The following is a 25260-nucleotide window of genomic DNA, read 5'->3' on the forward strand; positions in this document are numbered from 1 at the left end:
TCACATTTTAATACAAATAGCCACAAAATGAAAAATGACGTTAAAATAACTTACTACCCCGATTGCTTTGTGTGCGTGAACACGGAAAACATAATGGTTTTATGAAGACTGCAACCTTTGAATAACGATAATCCGTGTTATCGCTAATATTATTCTCCCCTTTTATAATACTCGTCCATTCCATTTGAATCGCTTTAGTGCACTGCCCGCCGGCCTCGAGTTATGTTTAAAGATTACCATATGAACCAAATTGTTTTTCAACACAAATTATACAAACATTCTCAAACGTATGCCAACACTTGGATTTTGGCTCCCTCTAGTGTTAAGAGAAATAATTTCTGGCAAAGTACAATATTTAAAGGAACACTTGGACGCAATGAACTGAACATTGGTTCGTATAATTAATAAAATATAATTGCTAAGCATGTAAACATCACATTAGTACTAAAATGTTAAACCCTACAAGACTCTGTAGTATTTTTAGGCCCTTTGTTTGGGGATGAGATTTCTAAAAAAAAAAAAAAAAGATAAAACTTAAATAAAAATGTAACTTTTATGTAATATACTGTAACTGAATAATAATTAAAGAGTAGAGTTTATTTTCCTACATTGAAGTATAAGTTGTACACTGGTTCATCGAGAACAAACAAGACGGGTTTTTTGTTTATTTTTTTTATTGTTTTCTATAAAAGAGATGAGTTTATTCAATGATCAGAACAGACTGAATCAAGAGATCTCGATAGACCACTCACTTAATAGCAAACAATAAATTGGGGACATTGTCTGTGAACAACACCCTCTCCCACCCACCCCTCCAAAAAAGCTGAACGTATGTAACAAAATAAAATACCTGAATAAAGCAAACTCTTGGGCCGAGTCAGCACATTCTCCGTAGAACACATGGCACGACAGTTATTGTGAAAAGATGAGCGCGAGCAAAAAAGAAAAGCCAGGGAGTTCGGTTGTTTATCCTTTCAAAGCCAAATGTGATATATTCTTACACGGTGGACTTCATGGGAATTAATAAAAGGTGACCTAAGCACAAAAAAAAAAAAATCTCCTGAAGTACTGTTTATTCTATTCAATAGAACGCAAATATCTTAAAAAAAAACACACACAACAATCATTCGAATGTACACAAACACACACAAGCAGAATCCTAAGCCAAATGTGTCGACGCTGAGACAAAAACAAGAGCGCCAAGTTTCAAAGTCCTGCTAAAACCACATTTAAAAGTCCCATGATTGGGTCAAATATAAAACATCCTTTTTTTTGTCTTCCTCTTTTTTACACAAACTCATTCAAAAACAAACAAAAAAAAATGACATTCACCCTACACCCCCCCCCCCCACGTAAGAACACGGGGTAGGACGAGAGTCCTTCACTCCTTCCTACTCTCCTTTGAACATGTAAACAGTGCTTAATGATGACCATTTGTTTTTTCTTCTTTGAATTTATTTTATTTCCTATAAAAAGATTTTTTTTCCCCGTTATCTGTTTATATGCTCCAAAAAAATAAAACAAACGTTCAGATATTACACTCTAGCCCAACCCACTCCGAGTGTAACATAAGCCAAAAGGAGAATTGCAATACAATAATAATAACAATAATACAGGCACTGGAGAAAAACAAAACACCAGGAGAGACGACGTCGTCTCAAAGAAGTCACGTCCACTAACAAGAACTAAAAATGAACTCCTATTAGTCTTTTTTTTTTTCCTTTTCCTTTTTTTTTTTCAAACTTGTAAAATGGAGGATGTGTCAGACTGAATCCAGTAGTGTGACTGCCGATATGGAGTACGAAGATAACGGTGCGCGCTTTTTGTTCTGTAGTGAAATCATCATCGTAATAAGAATAATAACAACAACAAATATAATAACCGAAGCTCCGGAACATTAAAACCTCTGCGTCCTGCCAGGGATTTCAAAATATGACTTCAACCGTCTTGTTAATTAAATACTTGCTGGAGCTATGATAATGCATATATTTTTATTTTGTATTTTAACTAGCTACCTATGACGTGATGACAGAGCATAAAAGGTTGTTTGGCATAGAGATGTGTGTGTGTGAGTGTCAGTAAAGAAAAGTCTAAATAAAAGCTCCTAAATAAAGAGTTATTGTCGTATAAGAAAATACTTCTTTACAGTAGATACTAAGAGGATGACTGCTCCTACATGTCGTAGTTGTTTGTATTAAATGTCATTTTTCAACGTGTGTGTGCGTGCAGGCCACAGAACCCCATAGTCTTAAAGAGAGATGTGTAAGGCAAAGTGTACCTTCTCTATTGAGAAATACTCAGGATTTACAGTGTGGAAATACTGCCCCCCCCCTTCCCACTCCCCCCGAAAGACCATGTCTGGTGTTCACATACAACAAACAAACATTTAAAAAAAAGAAAAAGAGAGCAAGTCTTGTTTTCCACTTCAGTTGCAGAAACAAGCGTGCTCCAGTCTCGTGTCAGTAAATCATCAGAGCATTGAGTTCAAATTATTGTTGTCGTTGCGACCCCCCGCCCCCCCAAACCTCCCGCAAGATGGCAAAGACAAAAAGGCAAAGAGTGCCGACATGGCGTCCACTTGATGATGACAACATGGAGTTCACTTTAGTCGTTCCTCTTAAAAAGTTGCTTTTTCACTCTTTTTTTGTTGGGGATTGGGGGGGGAGGGTCTTTTTCTTTTTGCAGTTAGTTTCTACTCCTTCTCTTCGTCTTTGTTGCCTCCTTAGAAGATGTTCTCCTCGAAGATCGCCATTAAGTCACTTTGGAAATTCATGTCAATCGTTGCTGCCATCTGAGGAGAGAAAAAAAATCTCACATTATGCGGCTAAAAACCTGGTTGGAATTATAATTTTTTTTTTTTTTTTGCGAGAGGAAGTCAACCGCAAAAAATGATTTGCATTAATATGTTCTATGCACCGTCACTAGTCCAAACATGGCAATCTTTTCGTTTGTGGAATATGAATTTAGTAGCAAAAGCCACTTTAAATAATATATTTAGAGAAAAAGTAAAGTTATGAGTAAAAAAAAAAAAAAATTAATATAGAAAAGATATCTTACACGCCAACGCTACACTTTGGGGGGAAATAAATTCCAAAATGAAGAAAAGCGCAAATAATTCATGTCATTTTCTCACCGCTTCTCGCCGCCTCCTCTCCTGCTCTCGTCGACGCGCCAGCTCCCTCTGCTGGTCGAGCGGGCTGTGTACGGCGGCGGGCTGAGGCGGCGTGGGAGGCTGCGGCGGCGGCGGCGGCTGCGGCGGGGGCGTTTGGATCACAGCTGGCTGAGGCTCGGGCTGCTGTGGGGGCACTTGAATGTGCTGCTGCTGCTGCTGCTGCTGTTCCAGACGCCTGCGCGGTTCCTCGTGCACCCTCCTGCTCGTCTCCAAGACGTCGTCGTCATCCCGACCTCTGGAAGATTCCCCATCGCAATTCAGACTGAGATAAAAGTTTTCGCGTTAAAATATAAAATGTTCAATGATCTCTCATTTCACATGTCAGTTTTACATGAACTAAATTGTTAAAGAAAACCTTTTGAGGCCCCCCCCCCGTCCCAAACCCGACTACCGTAATTGAAAGGCTTTTAAAACTGCTAGTCAAAATATAATTATGTTCCTGCTATGATATTGAGTTAAAGAAGGCTCAAATTTAAGCGAAACCAATCGTGAATCCTCTCAGTTGGTTGTTGAGTTGGCCACTAGAGGGTGCTCATATCATGACAATGAGTCTCTTTTTGGGATCTAGTTTTAAAATCACCCTTTAAATAAAAATATAGCAAATTCACACTTATTGGTTGGCTCTAAACGATGAAGGAGACTGTCGCTCCACAATCTACTCTGCAAACCAGCCATCGTTTCATGTTTTCAATCGCTTTCCAAATAATGCGCTTGTCCTTCGGCACTTGCCGCAGTTTGTCCTGCTCCCGCCGCATGCGGTCTTTTTCCGCCTGTTCGGCTTGCGCCTTCAGGGCCTTTTCCCGCTCCTCCTTCTCGCGGGCGGCCCGGCGAAACTGCTCGAAGCTGTCGCTCGAGGACTTGACGGCGGACATCGGCGTCGACGTGGACTTCTGGGCCAGGCTGGCCCACGAGCCCATGTTCTTCAGTTTCACATCCTGACAGAATAGGGCAAAGCTTTGGATTAGAACATTTCTTAAAGTTTGCAAGATTGGCCTGGAAATGTGTCGTCGTCTTGACATTAAGCTTCAATCATGCGACGGTTGCGTACCTTTTTGGGCGCAGTGGGTGCCTTGGACTCCTGCTTGAACTTCTCCTTGTCTTGCAGGGGGGGCGGCGGTCCGCTAGGCTCAGAGGAGCGGATGACAGGCCGAGCGCTGTCCATGGACTTCACATCTAAGCGACACGAGCAGGCGCTCACTCAATAAATGGGAGTGGCTTCGAAGGAAAGGAGGTTTTAGGGTACGAGTCTTACTCTGTTGGCCGAGGCCTGGCTGAGTGGGCTTGCTGTCGGGATGCTTGTGATGCTCGGGCCTCATGGCGGGGTTGAAAGGCTCTCCTCTCATCACGGGGGAGGGAGGCAGTTTGTCCTCTTTGAGCACTCCTTGACTGCCAGGGAGCCTTTGCTGCGTTACAAGCACAAGAGTCGTCAAGATATACAAGCCGCAAGTGCACATAAAGGTACATCAACAGATTGTTTAAAACAGTGCCTTTGAACACGGCAACAACTTTGTGAATTGAAACAGAACAGACCCAAGAGAGACAAAAAAAAAAAATCAAGATTTATTTAGTGTATTTTCTGAACTATAGAGCGCCCCTAGTGGTGAAAGAAAAAAATCCACGGAAAAGCTGCATGTATTAGCCGCATGGTTCAAAATTGAGAAAAAAGTAGCGGCTTCTAGTCTGGAAAATACGGTACTCGAGTAAGCGTGAGTAGGAAATAAAACAAACTACTGGTAAGTAACCAAAATCTCAAATGAAAATAATAATAATAATAATAATAATATTCCCTTTATTCGTCCCACAATGGGGAAATTCGAGATTCGAACCCAGGCCTCCTGGGGAGACTGGGTCCTGAACGCGGCGCCTTAGACCACTCGGCCATCCATGTAAACTTCTGCACTGCGCAACAAAATCACTTGAACATGACTTCATGATCACAATCCATGCTCACCTTTTTGGGCTGCATATTGTGAGGCGGCGACTGGTGAGACACGGGAGGGTACTGAGGAAGTTGCGGGGAATGCATCATGAGTGGGGATGGGTTATCCCTCATGTGACCTGTCCACACCGACAAATGATGAACATCTCAAGCGCGCGTGTGGACGTTGCTTTGTTCGCCGACGGCGCACTCACCGGCGATGAAAAGGTCGGGCTTGGGCGGCCGGGGCGACAGCGGCTCCGGGGGCTGGATGATCTGCAGGGCTTTGTTGCCGGGCATGGCCACCTTGTGCGCGGGCCCCTGAGGCTGACCGATGAGCGAGGAAACCTGCTGGTAGCTCAGCGGCTGCTGCGCTTGCTGCTGCGCCTGCGGCTGACTGTGCGGCAGGTGGCGACTCGGGTGGAGGGACATCTGTTGGGACGGGGCTTGATGCGGCGGGGCGACCGGAGCTTGCACCGGAAGCGGAAGCTGGGCAGTGGGCAGCGTGGCTTGGGAGGAGAGTTGAGCTTGGCCCTGGACTGACTGGAGCAGAGACGACTGTCCCGCTTGCTGCTGCTGCTGCTGACGAGCCTGCGCCTGGAGCGACTGCATGGACTGCTGGGGCTGCCGGGCTTGTTGTTGGAACTGCTGCAGGTACAATTGCACTTGGTTGAGGGGCGCGGAGGAGGCCGACTCTTCGTCGTCCTCCAGCAGCATCTGGGGAGGCTGGGAAGACAGCAAGCCCTGCGGCGTGAGCGTCGGCGGGGACAGGGGCCTCTGGTGCATGGGCTGAGGAGGATGGAGGATCTGCGGGGGCAGTTGATGCGGCGGAGGGGCGGACTGGGGCTGCAGAGGCGGGTGTTGCTGCAAAATTGGCTGCTGTTGCTGCAACACCGGCTGCTGCTGCGGGGGAGGCGCGGGCTGGTGCTGGGAAAGTTTGGGGTGAAGAGGCGCTGCCTTGTGACTCGGTCGAGACGGCTGCTGAGGCATGGAACTGTGCAAGGCTAAACAAAAAGAAAGAAAACAGCGTCTAAATACTGGTGGTCCTCAACATTTTTGGGCGTCATTTCATAATTCACAAAACAAAAAAAATTTGGTTTCATTTTATACATAAGTCTAAAATGCAACTACATTTGAAGTTCGAACTCGAGCAAACGTTGTTTGTTGATTGATTAAATAGTGGGCAGACTCGATATCACTTTTTCCAGGCCGATACCAGCTCGACTATTCAACTCTCGCATTCTCCCAAACACCGATACCATGTAACCGATACCACTCGTACATTTGGTACATAAAACTTGTACCCAATATAATATACAGAATGTCTTTTATCCGAACGAAAGCCTACCGGGAGAGGGGAGAATCGGATGTTGGTTGAGGAATGGATGCGTCTCGGGGGACACCGGCCCAGCGGCGTTAGCGCTGAGCTGCGGCGGCGCGGGGGACGAGGAGTTTGCCGTATGGTGCGGAAGATGCATGAGCGGCTGGCCGAACGACGGCAAGGACTCGAAGCTGTTCTCCAGCATCTGGGAAGACTCCAGAGCGGTGACGGGAGGAGGCATATAGTCCACAGGAGGCGCCTGATGCTGCTTCATCGGAGGCTGAAAAGTCGACGCCGGCGGATGCAGCGCAGGCTGAGCGGGGCCACCCTGAACGTGCAAATGCGTCTTCTTGCCCTCCTTCACAGATTGAGACTTCTTCTTTTGCGGTTTCACCATCCCTGAAAGAAGAATGACATTCTGGTCAAGATTTGACCAACTAAAGGAATTTGATTGGCCAAACTTAAGAGACTCACCGGGAGCTTCGCTTTCGCTTTCGGAACTGGAGCCACTGCTGTCTGAGGACGATCCGGTCTTTTTGGTGGACACCATGGACTCCATCGACTTCTCAGCTGCAAAAGAATCGCGTGGAAAATGTCAACATCAGGACGCCACTCTGTGATGAGATGGGGGGAAAAAAAAAAATAAAGTCTACCTGCGCCCTTCTTTTTCTTGCGAAGGCACGTGGACACGTATCGCTCGAGCTCTCGCAGGGTGGACGGCTTGAGCGTTTCAAAGTCAATCTCAATCTCGTCCGGGTTGGAGTTCTTGAGCGAGGGCTCTCTCGACTGGATGATGTGGACGACGCGGCCCAGTTTGTCACCGGGAAGCTTATTGATGTCCAAACTGAGTTGCCTCTTCTCTTCGTACGTCATGGGCTTGCACTTTTCCGACGAAGCCGACGAACCCGCCAGGTCGTCTTCCAGGCCGAGAACAGGCGGAAGGCTGGGGGGCTGGTTGCTTTTCGTCAAATCTTTTTTACTGCACGGAAGACAATTTCCACTTATTTCCATTTAAGAACAAACACCTACACAATAATATTCCGTCACAGTGGACCGTATTTTTATTTTTTTTTGTCTTGAGCAGTGAGGATTTTTTTTTCATGTCTTCTAAATGGCAGCAGCAAACCTTGTAACGGTGGGGAAAAAAAGCAAATGAACTCACCTGGATTTCTTCTTGGGAAGCTCTTTGTTGTTACTTGTACTGGTCTTGGTCCTTTTGGAAAGCTGCGAAACGGGTGCAGCATCCTGAATCTCGTCAACAAGGCTGGGCATGCCAACTTTCTTCTTGTGTTTATCTTTCTTCTTCTCCTTCTTCTCCTTCTCTTTTCTCTTTGGTTTGCTGGCTTGAGGCTGGGAAAGGGCAGCCAGCTGCTCGTGGACAGCCTTCAGCTACACCGAGACAAGGAACCGCCTTCTTATCACGAGCAAAGACGAGCGATAGAACTTCACGAGAAAGCCAAACCTCTCTCGTTTCACACCGACCTGTTCCTGGAGCTCGGCCAGCCGCTGAGCTCGCTCCTCCTCTGAGTCGTCGGTCGAAGACTCGGACTCGGAGGAGGAGTCGCTGGAGCTGTCGGAGGAGGAGGTGATGCGGCCCATCGGAGGTTGCGGCTTGACCGGGGCGGGGTGGTGGAGCGGGGGAGCTGGGACGGAGGCAAGAGGCTTGGACTCTGGCTCATCTGGCATCTTAGCAAAGCGCATCTCAAAAACATCCTGGAAAATGAGGAGAGAGCAAAACGGTATAAAACAGAGGAAGACCTCTAAAAGGAGGGATTTTAAAAAATTAAAAAAAAAACATTTTAGAGGGTCTTGAGGAAGAGCCACGTGCAAAACAATATACCGTATTTTCCGGACTATAATGCGCACCCACATATAAGCCGCAGGAACCAGTTTTGAAAAAAAAAAAAAATATATACAAGCTGCACCCGGCAGCTTTCTATGTTGAAAAAAATGAGTTGTGAGAGAATTTTTTTCCCGATTTATTTGGCGTATTTTCCGAACTATAGAGCGCTCCTACTGGTGAAAGAAAAACCCACAGAAAAGCCGCACCATTGTATTGTTCAAAATCTAGGGAAAAAAAAAAAAAGGTAATTCAGAAGCACGCAAAATAGGCGCTAAAATAATCGTGACATTGAAACCGATTCGATGAAATATTTCACAAAATGCAAACGTTTACCTGCAGCTTGCGTGCCATCGCCACCACCTCGTGGTCAGGCGGATTATATTTATAGCAGTTGGAAAACATTAACCGCACATCGGCAGCAAATTCCTGGGGATCGCGGTATTGCCTGTTCTCCAGCTTGGCCTATTCAGAAAAAAAACAATCAAGCAAATGAATGACCGAGTGTCCCGTGAAGCGTTCAATCTTTGCACACCTTAATGGTGCTTAGGTCCATGGGATGCTTGATGATGTCGTGATAATCGTGCAGCCCCAGCGCAGCCACATCCACGGGTTTGTAGAAGGGCCAGGCGTACATGGTGTGTTTCTTGGACAACATCTCCCGGACCAGACTCAAACAATATCCCAGTTGGTCTTGCGGCACGGGACTATGGCCGCTGCTGGGCCCGCTCAGGCCCATGCCCATCGCTACTTGATGCTGCGAGTCCGCCGCTTCTTTCTTGACCATTTTGCCGGGACGTGTGCTCTCCCGCCGGGGTAGCGTCTTCCCCGACTTGGACTCGGCCGGGGAAGACTCGCTGAGCTGGTCGTTAGCCGTGGGTGTTGTAGTGTCTGCTTTTCGTTTCTGGCTCTTTCTTTGCTGGAAAAGCAACAACAAGGGAAGGCATGAGAATAAACCCACAAGCAGACGGCGATCGCCCACAACAACAGTCGCACATTATCGTTTTATTTGATTTTTATTTTCTGGCTGTCGCGCGGATGCTTTTTACTTACTTCTGTCTGTCTGTAACATATTTGTCTAAGTTTGTGTACAGGCCGCTCGTGTGCCTAACCTCCGCTCTTATTTATTTTGCTTATTTCCACCTCTCTGTCGCAAGACATATTGATGTCGGCGAGATGAAGCTCGGAAATCAAGTTAATGATTCCCCACACTCACTTTGGTCATGGTGATGGGGTTTTGCAGCATGGGGGCAGTGCTCAGGATGGATGGCGGGGGGAGGGAGGTCTGAACGGGGGGAGGCACGGAGGTCATCATGGGAACTTGAAGAGTGCAATCCAATTGGCCCAAAGAGTAGGGCGCTCCAAGCGGCGCCGCGTGGCCTGGTAGCGTCGGGGCAACGTGGGACGGGAGGGCCTGCAGTAAAGGCTGAGGAGGTAGTGAAGGCGGGCCCTGCGCCGGTCCTCGGGTCTGAGGTGCCGCCGAGAGGTTTGACAGACCTCGCGTTTGAGGAGTTGTGGACGAAGGGTCGATTATAGCTCCTGGTTTCAAGTTGAGACCTGGAAGAGGCGTGGAGAAATGGTTACGCTTGGGAAAAAGCCTGAGTATGAAATTGATTTTTTTTTTTTCTTACCGGCGTCTCTCCGACCTCGTCCCCGGCCTTTCCCTGTCATGACGGCAATCTCAATTTCTTCCTGAGGCATGTCGGCGACCTTTTGGAGGAAAGCCTTCTCTAGCGCCTTCGCCATTAAGACGATGTCATCCGAAGGCTGCGGCGACAGACAAACACGGAGCTCTCGTCAGCTTCGGTACTCGTACTGAACTCTCGCATCAACGGCGCCATTGCGGTACCTTATTGTACATGTAGCAGTTGGTAAACATCTTGTTGAAGTCTTGGATACATTCTTGGGCATTCCAGTAGTAGCTGTTTTCGAGCCTTTTCTTGATTGTTCCCATGTCCATTGGGGTTTTAATTATTGTGTAGTAGTCCTGCAAAACGAATCATTAGAAACAAATTGACAATTATGTCAGCAGGATGAGCAGAAGCAAATGACACATGCTTGCCTTATGACATCATCACTGCGGAAAATCCATCCAAAAAATTGTGATAACAAACTCGGTTAAGACATTTACTACCATTGAATAGTGACGGCTCACCGATGATTTCATTTTGGCAAAAAAACTTGCACTAACAAATCAAGCATGTCTCTTAATACTTCAACATACTTCCTTGACACCAATTACCATTTGAGAAAGAGCACAACAAATTAATTTTTTTTTTAAAAAGGCATGACTTACAGGCAAATTGAGTTTGATTGAATCCACGGGTGAATGGAAGGGCCAGGCAAACTGGTGCTTCCACAGGGACTTCACCACCACCTTGAGCAGGTACTGCAGCTGATTGGTCTGGCGCTTGGGCCTGTCCAGGTTGATGTATTCCGGGGGCGCCGGGTTGCCAACCGCCTGGGGCTGCCCCTGGCTGCCGCTGCCGCTACCGCTGCTGCTGCTGCTGCCAGACATCTGCGCTGCGTCCAGGCCGTCCCCCATTCTGACAGGGTTGGGCATGGGCACGGGCCCCGGTGCAGGGGCTGGAGCGAGGGCAGGGGGAGCGGTGTTGGCACTGCACCAGTTCAATCTTGGCCCCGGCACAGACTCCACTGACAGAGCACCACTGATCCCATTGCACTCCTCGCTGGACTCTCTGGGGGCGGAGGAGAAGAGGCCTGATGGTCATTTTTCGCGCCATTTCAGTTTCAAATGGAATGAACCAAGATCTAATAGAGAAGAGCGTTTACGGTATAAGACATTTTTAAGGCATTAAGCGTACACGAAAGTCGCTCCCAGCAAAACCGATTGAACAACATCAGCGCAGCAGATGCATGCGACAATATAACGACGACACATCTCATCAACGAGGCTTTAAGCTTAAACATTGGCCGTGTTTGTCTGTTAGTAATCCCATTCTTGATGAGTCACTTACTGGGAACAGGGAAGGAGTTTGTGCAAACACATGACCACCGCTTTTGGTCTCCTCGGGGCATTCCAACAAAAACACTGCGGAGGATCTTGAGGTCGCACGTGACACCCGCACGTAATGACGACTGCACGTCTGAACAGGTACTGGGTCAGAAGCGGCTTTCGGCAACAGATTTTAAGTTCGCTTGAGAAAATGTTATCTTAAAAAGTAACACTTTGTGCCGTCTTTCTGTAGATAATGTCAAAAATGAACAATTGTAAGACAACAACAACAACAAAAAAGTGGCTCACCGGACCTGTTCAGCTTGGATTTAGGTTTCATAACTCACGGTTCAAGCGACAGTCACCAAGCGGAAATCAGTAGAAGCGGAAGAAAGGTCACACGTGTTGTATTGTACGCAGATCAAAGACTAACCAAACAACATACCTGAGGTAAAACTAAATTTCAGCAAACGCCCAGAGGTGCGAAAGTCATTAAATCGGAAGAAAGATGGCTGACGGCAAAGAACCATTGCAACAGATGGAGAGAAAAGGTAACTCCAGGTCAAACGGAGCATGATGTCATTCTTTGTGGTCGTCACTTTTCTGTATGCAATCCATCAGCTTCAATGTAAAAATAAAACCGCCGATAGATATAAAATATGGGTCGTAGAATGTAAACAGTTCGGCAGTCGGGAGTAAGCGTCGTTTCATTGCACAGGAAGCAAAGTGGCGACGTTACAGAGAGCTCCACCGATCAAGTTATGAATTCATCAAACTTTACGTAAGCGGCAAACAAACAAGTCAATCCCATGTTCCCTAGTGAGGATACGGTGACTAAACAAATACGGTGCGAGCGTGCAAACATCTGTAGGACAGAGGGCAAAGGGCAAAGGGCGAGGTGAGAAATGCTCTGCGCCGTACTCGATTACAAATCCAGTCGGCCCTCAGCGGGGTCTCGAGTACTCTTTGAAGTTGCCTTCGTGACGGCAGACCCTCACCACGGCGGACAACGTGTTGCGGTGGCGTCTTGCCATGCAAGTCGATTTCCAGAAAACAGGCCTGACTTTGGGGCAGGAACAGGAAAAAGTAAAAAAAAAAGAAAAATAAAAAACTAAAACCGCAGCCGCAGCAGCGCATGCCGACACCAGTTGCTCTGCGTGCCATACTCTTATCACCCGAATAAGTATTGCCAGATGGTCCTCGACCGCTCATTACCATCAGCGACAAGCGCTCACTCGCTCGCCGTGACGTTGGTTGACAATGAAAAGCGTAAACAAACTTGTGGAACGCATTCATCGCACGACCTCACACCTCCTGCAGGGTTGCCAGCATCTGTCGCAGGCACAGATCCAGACGAGCTCAACTCGGAAAATGGCTCACAATAGTTTCCACGCTGGCACACTTCGCCCACCGTCTATTTATACGAAGGTATCGGATAATATTCTCGCCGTCTGCTGCGATTCGATACCGGGCTCAGGTTCCACTCGTCAAGTGGTATTTTTCTTGACTTGTGTGAGATTTAAGTGATCATACAAGTCTTTGTAAATTGTCAGCGAGCTTCATCGGCCGGCAGCTGAGCTGAAAAGGCCGGCAGCGACTTGTGGCGGAAATACCCGTCCGCGGCGAGCAGAAAAGAATAATCGACAAATAATTGAAGGAATTGCTTCTGCTTTGCGACCCATTTTGGGTGAGAAGCATTCAAAGTGAAAGTGTGAAAGCAAGATAGGAAGACCAAGAAGCAAGACGGAGGCCTCGACTTTCTTTATCTGTCATTTTGCACCTGTGTTGACGCCTCTGATAAACGTCGTCTAGAAAGTTATTAATGTGACGAAAATGTTTTGGCAGCGTAATGCTTTGATGCTTTTCGGAGACGTGCGCACACACAGTTCACGTGTGACTCCAATGACATGCCCCCGCCCCTTAGGTTGGAGACCATATAAACGGGGACCCTGAAAAGCAACAAAGAGAGAAGTTTTGCTTTCTCTTCGTTCTCCTTGCAAGCTGGAAACAAAGACTTTGGCGTTTTTAGTCTTTGTTGGTGTCGCGTTCTGAAATGTCCAATTGATGAACCTGACTGCGCATCTGTTCACCATCGTGGGAATGAGTCACTCAAACAAAATGTCCCCTTTTGCACCACGTTTGCGCAATCATGACGGTTTTACCGTGTTTATTCATGTTTGCATGCGTGAATCTGCAAAGGCCTTCGTAAATAAACGGAAAAGTTTGCCCGTACATACTATTTTAGTTTGACACACTTTAAATTTAAAAAATAAATAAAAATAGCGGTTGGCAGAGGCTCTCAATCCTGTTCGCTTGCCATGAAAATCCAGGTATAGGGAGGGAATCCAAACAGGAAATGTTGGCTTTTTATTGGCACTTAACATCCCGTATAATTTAAACAAAATAGACTGTAAACAGTGATTACCAAGACAAACTGACAAACAAGCGGCAGGCAGTAAAGTCGCCTTTTTACGCGTGGACGCACGGCGGCTTTGCTTTGCTTACACACGATGTCAAGAAAGCTCAAATCTTGGCCTACGGACGAGTACTTCTGGGGCCAAGTCGTCACACTCGCTGCGAAGTCCAAGTGTTGAATTCAAGTCAAACATTCTTGAGATATTTCTCGCTGCCAAATATTATTTCAGAAAAAAAAAAAACAAGTAAAAAGACACCAAATATTTTTTTTAGAAGAAAAAACGTAGGTGCAGATTTGGCTGGAGACCAACCATCGCCCGAGACGGACGGAATCGCTGTTGTGCATCCACCCGCTCGCAGTCGTAACTGCATCCGGGGTTCAAAGGTCAGCTCACCGTAGTGAAAAGAAAAATAATCCAATCAATCCATTTTTTTAGACCGTTTATCCTCACTCGGGTCGCAGGTAAGATGGAGCCCAGGCAAGCTGATTTTGGGCAAGAGGCAAAAAAAAAAAAAAAGAAAAAGTCAAACATCAAGCATGGATTGATTTCGGTTTCCGTGCACCATTGCACCCGTCAACCAATATGATGCATGAGAATAAACTCGTCTCAGTGACTTGCCGGGCCGAAGCAAGAACGGCATTGGCATGTGAGACTAATCAAGAGAGCAAAAGCGCTAAAGTGAGGGCAATCAAAAAGTCCGCTTCCTGCTGCTTGCATGTCCTACAATGCCCCTAAGCTCTGGAAGACCAGGTGACCTTTGACCCCGACATACATCACTGCAAACTGCTGTGGAATGTTGAAAAGAGCGGAAGGGGCTTTAGTTCCTGTGGGGGGGCTGTGGATGAGGGAGGGTGTGTGGACATCTCACACCAGGAAATGTGCGCTCATGTTTGGCCTCGCAGCAACTGTAGAGTAAAGAACATCACAGCAAGATGTCGCCGGCATCTCCCGTCAGAGTCTCGATGAATCATTCATGTGCGGGGAGTCGGGGTCAAGCTCAGGTAAAGATGTCAGACGACCTCTTAAGCGTCGGAATAGTGTTAAGCCTAAAAGCAAACGGTTCAATAATTAATCGCAGCCAAGCTGGGCTCACCCGAAAAAACCGTTTTCCACTTTCCTGCAACGGACGTCAAGCATGAACACGGGAGCTGCTTCGACCTGATTCATTGATTTATGCTGATAAAGAGAATTACGATTGATCTCAGTGACAAAAGAGGGACTGGGTGTCATGCTAAGCAATGATCAGGAAGTGCAAAGTATGACCTTGCTCAATAAAGCGATCAGGTTTGCGTTTAAAAGTCACTGGGATGGAATGGGTGGCGGGAGCAAAGGTGACGTGGGATATTTGGCCTTCTGTGGCCGTATCAGTCGTAAGCGAGGTGGGATGACATGAACGTGACACTCAACTCTGCCCAGTTGTGTTGAACGTGTTTGTCGCCGTTCACAAGCACTTGAATACGTCACGACTTGCATCAGCAATATTCCACCGTTGTTGATTTCCGCATAAAAAGAACAAACGAGACAACTGCAGTTGTTTGTTTACATTCAAACCGAGATTGTATGCATCATGTCAAGCACGTCGTGGCAAGTTTACAGTATCGCGGCCACAGCGTTCATTGGAGACTTTTGCTCCTCTCACGTGTGCAACAAGAGGGACTGAAACTATTTTTTTTAAATCAGAAAAGACCATTTGGTGTAATTACTTAAGATTGTAATATTATTTTAATTATTGTCTTTTAATGGACAACACATCGCTCTTAAAATAAAGTTGAGTTCTTTATGGATCTGAAGCAGCAATTTTGCAAAATCTCGGTGGGGAAGAGGCTGATGTGCAATAAACAAAAAATAAACAAAAAACTAATGGGGGCTCTCAATCATTCCTTAACTAGGTTAATGAGGGGGTTGCAGGTGAGGTCGTTACGACGATTGGATTAGCGATGATGTGCGATTAATCACTGGAACGTTGATAAAGCAGGTGCGACGACGCAATCGCCATTGGCGACTGTCGCTCTTGACCAGAGAGCGCAAATAAGAAGAAATTGCGCTAAATACGAGCAGAAACACCATTTGCATATGGAAGGATTTATAGCAGGACCGCCATCCTTTTGTTTTGTTTTTTTTAGGAATGTAACATTTGCTCCCAGCCAAGAATTACAGCTGCTATTTTTTGGGGGGGCCTGACAGGGTCATGTTGTTTTTGTATGCAAATGACAGGCACCTCTTTACACCACAAAAGAAGTTTCCTCAACAAACAGCAACCCTAAAACAAAGACGAAGAAGCTTTTTCCCCAAATAGCCGAAAGCTTCAGCACGCAAGACCAGATCTGAGAACTGGACCATGTCCAATGATCCAAAACCGTCCAAAGTCAAGAGTTCCTGTCATGGTTATTACAAAACGTCGACGTGCGTCTGCATGAGTCAGTGCACGATGTGACTCAAATAGGCCAAGCGTGACTCAAGCGAGATACCAAAAGAAAATGAAGACTCTTTTCAACGCTTAACTTCCAGCTGGCCGCGACATGCAAGCCAAACTTCCATGATTCACACACAACCCCCTTCTTCCTCCGTCGTCCCCCTTCCCCCACTCCCCCCTTGCTCACCAGGAGGTTAGTTCATGGCTTCTGGCAAAAAATGTGGATAGAAGTACTGTCCTCAACATGAGACTGCAACAAACAAACTAAGGGGGGGGGGGGGGTGTCGGGTCATGTCGATACAAGCGATAGCGCTCGCCTCATGACAGTCCCAAGAGCCAAGACTCCAGGCTGTTCCAAATTGCCTTGTCCTCAGCGTATCAACACCCATTTGCATGGAACTGATTTATTATTATCATCTAAGTTGCTTTTGTTGAGTGAGGGAAAAAAAATGTATATATTATAAAATTGGCTCAGCGCTTTTCTTTTGATTGCACAGACAATTATTTCTTTATTTTGAGGTTTTTGGGAAAGTTTCACGCTCAACAAAATTACCTTTTCACAGAGACTGAATGTGCAATCTTTTCCAGAAGGGCATCCAGTTTTTGGAAATCCAGCAAATCGTTGGACTTGGCGTGCATCCTGTAATCCATTCATATAAACTCCACGGCACAGAAAACAAGCCACAATCGCAAAAGAAGGGTTAAAAAGCGATTAGGAAAGTTGCTTTTTCCTTCTCTGTTATCCAGAACACAGATTTAAGCCCAAAGCTCTGGTGCGTATCCAAAAATCCCACAAAACATGATGAGTAAACCCACTGCGTAGTCCGAGTGGAGTTTTGGGTGGGTGGGGGACGATGATGGGGGGGGGGGGGGGTTGGTCTGTTCCAGGAAAAATAGCCCGGGAGACGGGAAGAGCTGGTTCGGGAGCGGAGGAGAGGCCACGGAAGCCAGCAGCCGGCAGGCTGTGTTAGCTGTGTGAACCGGTCTTCTCTCTACCCCATCCCCCTCTCAGTAGTACAACGGCCCAGTTGCCAAAGGCTCTCCGCTCCATTGTGTCCTCTTCGGGGCCTCCCCAACTTCAAATGAAAAGCAGCAGCGAGCGGCAGGGAACGCAAGGCCGGCCTTGCGAGGACCCCGGGGAGAGACTCCAAGAGGAGGACTTTTATTCCCCTCGCTCGCTCGCGCGCGCTCTCTCTCGACCTCTCGAGCGCAGGCGGACCAGCGTGCAGTTTCTTAACAGGAAAAATGGCTCTGCTGCTTCCTCATTCACCAGAGCCACGGCCCACACACAGACACACGCACGCACGCTCACACACACCCCTCCCTTCCTCTGGCTGCCATACGTGCTTGTTCATTCCACCCCTCCCCTGTTTCCCCATCAATAGCTTGAGGTTCTTGCTCACTCGCGCCCCCCTCTCTCTCTCTCTCTCTCTCTCCCCGACTCCTACACCTTTAACACCCCACCCCTTCCTGTCTTTGCCGCTGTCCGCTTCATCATGCTCCGCCCCCACTCACCCGCTTCTTTGGGTGAGTCTTGGCTTAGCAAACCACTTAAAGGACACCCATACCCGCACTTCAGCCACATGAAGCAATGTGGAAGGAAATATCACCCCAAGTTGAGGCCAGCCCCCCTATTTTGACAGATGTGTGGGTGTACGTGACACGTCAGGTATTCAAACACAACCACAATTAGGATCAGAACAGAGAGGGAGGCGTGAACGACACCAGTGTGAAACTAATTTAGTGTGAAAGAGAGAACGAGAGCAGCGACTGATGGAAGGAAATTTGGGCAGTCTTTGCCCGCACTGGAGCGGAGACAAGAAATGCAGAGGTTGGGAAAGTATTAAGCACCGACCGACCAATATGGATACTTTGAGGCTGATGCTTGGCAGAAAAAAAATTAATTTGAAAAATATATATCATGGAAAAGACATTAGGAAACAGATTTGCACTATTTGCAATTCGGCATGCAAATAGAGGAGATCAACTGTAAATATATTTAAAAAAATAAAAATTCCTTTTCAATTCCTAAAATGCATTGCGTGCCACAATGCACTTAATTAATGAGGTTAAAAGGACATTAATCACCGTCATGTGCATTTGTGTTTCCAGAAATGGAATGTGTGTCATATTCACACATTGTTTGATTTATTTGCACTGATTTTATTTAGTTTTTCATTTAACCTTGTAAAAAGTATGATTGTTATAATTTATTAAACCAGTGCTACTTGTGTACAACTGATGTAAATGGTCAACATTCATAAAAATAAAACATCCGCCATTTGGCCGATTTTTGAATGCTTTGTCCGGAACGCAGTTTCTTGCTTGTTGTGCAGCCGACACACAAACAACATTGGGTGTGGAACATCTGTGGGCTTCAAGCCCTCCATCATTCTTATTTTGACACAACAAAATAAGCGCTGAATGACGTTAAACTATGTCCAAGTTTTGCAACATGGACACATCCCATGCAGGGGATGATGTCAAACATATATAGAAATAAAAATGGCAAGAAAAACCTGTTCAATGACAATTCATTGTGTTGTTGTGTGAATCATCTTAAATGTCACCCATGATGTGATGTCATGCGCTTTCAAACGTTGCCGATATTTGGCTTTTAAAAGTGTGACTGCGTGTAAACATAGCTAGTGACTTTCTTACAGACGATACCGACAATGACCCGTTTAGAATCGTCGTCACCAATCAGACGCTCCAGCCACACGGTCTACTATGAGAGCTTCGTGATTGCAATCCACAAAGTTTGACATTCCCAAAGAAACGTTCGCATTAGCGAGCCTTACCTCATCCTACCAAGAGGCTAGACCCCAAAGAATGTTGACTTGACCATCCACATGCCAGACGCGCTACTCCCAGAGACAATACAGCAGCTGCCACAGCGACAACGCTCCCACCTATGGCTATGCAGGCAAGCCCGAAACTGACGGCCATGCAACAGGAGGGGAGGGTGGGGTTGAAAAGTATTTCCAAGACATGGCTGGAGAGAAGAAGGGCTTTCTTGTAGACCAACTGGGGGAGGTCGGCTAAGAGAGGGATGAAACAGTGCCGGAGATGAGAACAAGCCCGGAAGTGCGAGAGCGCCTCCATTAATCATAAGACTATTGAGGAAGTCAAACGCAAGCGGACTTGCTTTTTGAGAGAGAAAATGTGATAAAGGTTTCACACAACATTTCTCAGGCAACTTGAATGTTGAGTACATGACGGGGGTCCTCCGTTAACGACCGACAACCTGCTGGGCGCCACTTAGATTCATACGGAAGTTGGAACACCACAAAGCCTCTCATTAACCTACGACACCGTAGTAATGTTATAATTACAGTAATGAGCAATTACGGGTCACCTGCTTTCTAGTTTTTGTCATGTGACGTTCTCAAGATGAGCACTTCGGCACGGAGATGTCATTTTCAGGCAACAGCAATTAGCAAAATGTCAGAGATGGACAAAAACGGGTGGATGTTGCTGATAATCCACAAAATCATTTATTAACCAGAATAATAATTAAACTTCCCCTTTATAAAAGAAAAAAAAACACATTTTGAATATTGTAACAATATCACATATTTTTCAAAATATCCTGCAGCTCCAATACATTCTTCAAACAAAGCTTGTACTAAATTTGGTTGGCCGGCTCATTTGTTCCCAGACCGAACGGTCCGTTTCATCGACAGGTCACTCATAACTAGGCCAAAAATGTTTCCATGGCAACTGGAGAGTAGAACCAAAAACAGCATCATAACAGAGAGGTGGGAAATAAAAAAAAAACATTCAGCTAAGAAAAGTGCATTCTTACGCACACAAAATGATCGATGCCAGAGGCATCCGTTGACACGCTCACACAAATGCTGTTTTGACAATCTTTGGGTTTATCCAGGGAGTGAATCCGACTCAACAATCAAGTCAATCATTAACAAGATGTCATTTTCAGGCAACACCATGAAAATATTTTTCCTTCTTCCTTAAGTTTTATGTTGTTCCCCTGAATTACAACAAGATGCGCTTTAAATACAAGACCTCAACTTTGAGGGCATTTAGATCCAAACAGGCAAACGGTTGTCGGTGCAGGAATTACAACAGTATCGCTACATGTCTCCCACTTTTTAAGGTGCCAAAAGTGGGACAAAATAGCAATAGCAAATCAAACGCTCCATTTTTAGTACTTGTTTGCAAATCCTTTGCAGTCAATTAAAGCCTGGAGTCTGGAACAAACAAGACATCACCAGATGTTGGATTTCATCCACGGGGATGCTCTGCCAGGAAACTACGGCAACTGTCTTCAGTTCCTGCTTGTTCTTTGGGCATTTTCCTTCCCTTCAGTTTGTCATATGATCAATCTGATTCATGTAAGGTGATTGGCATGGCCGCTACATAACATTTCACTCCTTTGCCTTGAAAAACTCTTTGGCTGCTTACGCAGTGTGCTTCAGGTCTTTGCAAATCTGGACAGGAGCATTTTGCTGAATATAAGCAGATTAACACCATCCCAAAAATTTTTGCCACATTTCATCCTGCTCATCTATAAATGCAAGGGAACCACTTCATCGGCAGACAAACATTCCAACCTGGCCATGGAACAGCTGAACTGCCAATTATAAACCATAACATTCTTCCACTTTCTTGAGTTAAAGAACATCTTGTTCGTTTCATTTCACATCCATTGTGGTGTGAAATTAAACCCAAAACGATGATGATTGGACAAAGAGGTGGACCTGACTGGATCATCACAATGACATTTTTGCGTGTCGTGCTATTATACCAACGAACGATCATGACAAAGTACATTAGGAGCATATAAATCTGAATGGCTGGTTCTAAGAATAGACCACAGACATTATGCCTGCCCTGTAACGGGCCTGGGCACCGTAGTGCTGCTTGCGCATATACACAAGTCGAGTCAAATGCCTTTGGCGTCGTCCATTATGTTCCGTGATTGGCCACACACATCTAGTCCAGGAGACATGACTAGACGTGATTCAATCAACGGGTAACGGCTAGGTAGTTGGCATCGTCGGGCAGCCGGGACCCGAACGTTAGGCCGAGGGGCATGGATTAGAAGCAGTTTTGTAACGGACGTCCGAACAACACAAAGTGAAAGCAGACTTGCTAACGCCACACAAAGGCGCGACTATCCACAATCCCGACCGTTGCATAGATGACATCGAGACCCCCCTCGACTGCCGTCATTTGCCTCGCTGGCTCTGTTCTGAGCTAAGAGCCTCAGTATGAGCGTGCGCCATCATCACCGTGACGGCGTCACCGTCTCCCACAACACAAGACAGTCGACGAGCCAAGTAGCCGTAGCCGTCGAGAGCGGTGTTCGCAACGGCGTTTGGTGGGCTACGGGCGCTACAATGGGGGCTAACGGTGTTTAATAAGTGGAAGGAATGTCAGACGGACACACAAGTCACGTGCGGTTATTGTGTCTTTTTGTAGAAAAGTGCCAGCTAGCGATCGGCTAATAAGCTAGCCTAGCCAGCCGGAGCAGGCCCGCCGTGCAAGTCAACGCTCGCAACGGGCGCCGGCTATCAACGTCCTCCCCCTCTCTCTGTTCAAGTTTAAGCCTTTTTGCGCCGCCGTCGCCGTGTTCCACACTGCTCGCTGACACAGTTGACGGACACGACACAAGCGAGAGAATTCGAGGTTGAAACAATGGCGATTACCTGGGTTTATCAGGTTGCCAGGGCGCGCGGGTTCTTTCTCTCCGAGGATCATGAACACCTCTCCTTGTCGATGACGTCACGCGTAGGTCTTTTCGTCGCGGACGTAATGAGCGTGCCAGCCGTCTGCAAGTTGAACAGGGTCACGTTTGACGTGTAAGTGAAACGAAAACAGTAATTATTTTTGGTAAACTGATAAACTGTATTTTTTTCGAGGGGGGGTCTTATTGGAAATGTTCACCGCGGATAACTAATAGGTTGTATATGTATATGTGTAAATGTAATGAACAAAATTATAAATAAAAATACATCAACATGAGATTAGCAAGACAAGCAGCCAACATGCAGAAAAAAACTGCATAAATGCTTTAATGAATTGTTCCGTCATATGTGATCGCACGAGCTTTTCTTTTTGTTTAATATCACATCAGCGTTGGAATACGTGACAGCAATGCAATACCCCTCCTCCCTTTCTTAGATAAAATAAAGCCTAGAGCACAACAGTGATCCTTATTGACCCAAAACACCTTTACACAAAAATAAATCCGTTTTTTATAGAACCATTCACGACAACAAACATGCGTTGCGTCAAACATCTGTTTTGCAGCGCCCTTTAGTGGACACAAACAGATCTGCATGGTGTAATTGTAAACCCTCTCTTTGTCATGTAAAAATAAATTGTAAATTTCTTGATGCACAAGCAAATCATAAAAAATACCAGTCGTGAATGGCAACGAAGGAAGCATAAATAAATAGTTAAAATTTAGTTTTATTTAATTTTTTACGATCCCAAAACGTGTACGCATCCGCATGGCCCGTCTCGTGATTGGTCATTCGGAATACCCCGGAAGTAGATGAAATGAAAGCACCAAAGATAGTTAACACACTGTGCATTACGGTAAGAGGGAACCAATGTGCCGCGTTTGCCACCTTCAAAATAAAAAAATGGGTTTAATGTATCGAAATCAGTACTTTGGATTCGAAACAGTTATAAATTCTCTCTGTTGTCAGAATAACAATCCTAATGGGAAGAATGCAAACTATCCCACGATTGCACCCAGAAAAGTTCTGAAGTTGATTTAAAAAGTGAATCCGCAATCGTGACTGCAAAACCCAACAGTTTTTTCTAAATATAAAAAAATCCTAATTTATTAACTCATAACCAGTGAGGGTGATGACATATATTCCCAATTGGGACGTGTATGCCTGGTTTCCTTTATTGTATACGATAACAGAGCTGGGTCAGAAGAGGTTAAAAAGGTGGTTTTGTGTAATGTAATTTTTTTGTAAAATATATAATAGTGTTAAAGTGGATTGTCACACAATAACGACTATTGCTTGACAACAGAGATATTATTTGGAGGGGGGTTATTTTGAAGGTCGCCAAGGCGGCTCGTTGGCGGCGTGTTACCGTAATGCTTTACCGTAGTTCTGAACAGTGTGAAGGTCTTCGCCTGCAGCTCAGATTTAGATAACGCTTCAGCAGTTTTGTGGAGAAAATTCAGGCCAAAATGGGCGTAAAGACAGAAATGTTCAGAGTAAGTGAACATTTCTCTGCTATAGCCTTACTGAAAATACGATTTCGCTGTTTTGGTTCAAGTGTTAGACAATTCTACTGACATGCTTGTGTTTTTTGTATTGTTGTGGAACAGATGGTGTTGTATTTGTCCTTCCCCGTTACCATGTTCTGGATCTCGAATCAAGCAGAATATTTTGAGGAATACATCGTAAAGAGGAAGGTTTGTAACCCGTGCGGTTGTGTAAACACCAAGTTACTGTACCATGCGCGTGTTGTAAAACAAATTCTGCTTTCTCTTTTCTGCGATTAAATGTTTTGTTCAACTCAGAGGGAGATTTTCCCTGCTGACGAGGGACTTCATGTAAGTGTCGTACGTTTTATCATTTACTAACAGCATTAAATTTTTGGGTGCACTTTATTGCAGCCGGGCTGACATTTTTTATACCACGGAGATAGGAGCCCTAACTGTTACACATAACCTTGGAAATGAATGCGGATTTTTTTTTGTGAAAAATGTGGAATTGTGGGAATTTATCCATCCTGGCTTCAAAACATCCTCAGAAGTTCTTACATGACGTGACTAATGTTTATGTTATGTTCACTTGCAGAGGAAAGAGTTGGAGGACTTCAAGAAGAGAATGCGTGCAAGAAAAGAGGAGCGGCGACTGAAACAAATCTCAATGGAATCGGAAAACTAAAGCTATTTATTTATACCAAAACTGATGCTCATGTATCATAAGGAACCGTCGAGTGGAGTAGGGCAATCTGAGTTTTCATGATACTTTTTCCACTGAACGTGACACCATATACATGCAAAGTAATTTAGGTTTATTTGGTGAGTCATCGATTGTACATGCTGATGGACTTTTTTATGTTTGGTGAATGTATTGTACTTTCACTCATTCAATTGTATTTATTGTGACCAGGGTGACTCATTTGTATACTTTCAGCTGTCATCTATGATTTTGATACACATTGTCATGATTTTGTGCGATCTGCACAAGCAGAACTGCTTGTTTTCATAGCTTGGAAGGGGAGTCTCATAAATATTATTTTACTATTGCATAAACAAAAATACACAGTGTACCTCTGACCGATCCAGACCAAATCATGACCACATTCATAAAAAATGTTTAAAATAATTCTTGGTTTAGAATTGGTAAAGTCACTCTAATTAACAACCGTACCTCGTCCTATAATATTTTATATGGGAGTCACTTTAACATGTATTTTTTTGGACTTGTGTGTTTCTAATGTTAAATCAAGAAAATACATAAAATAATTTTACTATCACAAGTCTTTTTTTCTGAAAATTTTGGCTCCATTCATTTTCAATACCACTTGTCCACATTAGTTTTTGGTGAGGGTATCTGTCCAAGATGATACTTGGTGGAAAATTTAGATTAGTTATTGGTTGTCAGTTATCCTCAGGGCACACATAAGATAACGCATTCACACCTAAAGACAATTTAGAGTCTATAATCGTAGTTTTTGGTTTGTGGGATGAATCCAGAAAACCTGGAGAAAAGCTACAGAAGCACAAGAAAAGCATTTCCAAAAATGGAGGGGAAAAGGCAATGTAAAAAGGTCAAAATATTGCCTTTTTATTCATACTGGAGAACATGGAAGTGGATCTTAAAGATCCATAAATCACCAAATTTCAAGTCATTAGCAAGGCTCTTATAATGAATGAAAACTAGGGTAAAATTGAAAAAACATTTTCCTTTATGAAATAAAATAAAATCGATAATGCTTGGAAAAAAAACTACAAACTAACTACATCTTATGCTTATAAAGCTAACTTAAAGTAAATAATTGTAGCAAAAATGTCCTTCGTTTTTTTTCTTCATTTTGTTGATTTTAGATGTACAATATTTATTTTGTTTTTGGAATTTCAGTCATTTGAGAATTATAGTTTAGTTTAATTTATTAAGCAATATTTAGGGACTTTTGTCTCATCGTGGACTTGCCAAATAATCCATATTTAAAAATAAGTCAAAACAAACTAAAAACTAACCTGAATGACTATTAT

At 45.0% G+C, this 25260-nt stretch overlaps 2 protein-coding genes across 7 annotated transcripts; one reads left to right on the top strand and one right to left on the bottom strand.

The window, feature by feature from the left end:
• Positions 1-1058: 1058 nt before the first annotated feature.
• Positions 1059-21816, bottom strand: brd4 (bromodomain containing 4). Of its 5 annotated transcripts, XM_088316075.1 has the most exons (20): positions 21713-21762; positions 18839-19078; positions 10548-10950; positions 10101-10238; positions 9883-10018; positions 9468-9808; positions 8787-9170; positions 8588-8716; positions 7894-8124; positions 7574-7800; positions 7065-7390; positions 6886-6981; positions 6439-6810; positions 5306-6094; positions 5124-5230; positions 4425-4575; positions 4221-4345; positions 3902-4107; positions 3134-3434; positions 1059-2791 (listed from the first exon to the last, which is right to left on the bottom strand). In XM_088316075.1, exons 2-20 carry the CDS (start codon positions 18841-18843, stop codon positions 2723-2725), a joined length of 4536 nt encoding a protein of 1511 aa, XP_088172201.1. In that variant the 5' UTR covers positions 18844-19078; positions 21713-21762; the 3' UTR covers positions 1059-2722. The 5 variants fall into 5 exon arrangements, with proteins under 5 accessions (XP_088172201.1, XP_088172202.1, XP_088172199.1 ...); XM_088316076.1 differs by lacking the exon at positions 18839-19078 and having other exon boundaries at positions 21713-21816; XM_088316073.1 differs by lacking the exons at positions 18839-19078; positions 21713-21762 and adding an exon at positions 16591-17356 and having other exon boundaries at positions 3134-3407.
• On the top strand, positions 21687-24312 carry pet100 (PET100 cytochrome c oxidase chaperone). Of its 2 annotated transcripts, none has more exons than XM_088316083.1 (4): positions 21687-21794; positions 23362-23448; positions 23557-23589; positions 23837-24312. In XM_088316083.1, the coding sequence occupies exons 1-4, from the start codon at positions 21702-21704 to the stop codon at positions 23924-23926; spliced, it is 303 nt and encodes a 100-aa protein (XP_088172209.1). In that variant the 5' UTR covers positions 21687-21701; the 3' UTR covers positions 23927-24312. The 2 variants fall into 2 exon arrangements, with proteins under 2 accessions (XP_088172209.1, XP_088172208.1); XM_088316082.1 differs by lacking the exon at positions 21687-21794 and adding an exon at positions 23108-23247.
• Positions 24313-25260: the final 948 nt, after the last annotated feature.

This window comes from Idiotropiscis lumnitzeri, chromosome 15 (genome assembly GCF_059441095.1).
Source record: "Idiotropiscis lumnitzeri isolate Australia: NSW breed Sydney's pygmy pipehorse chromosome 15, RoL_Ilum_1.0, whole genome shotgun sequence".
Classification (NCBI taxonomy): domain Eukaryota; kingdom Metazoa; phylum Chordata; class Actinopteri; order Syngnathiformes; family Syngnathidae; genus Idiotropiscis; species Idiotropiscis lumnitzeri.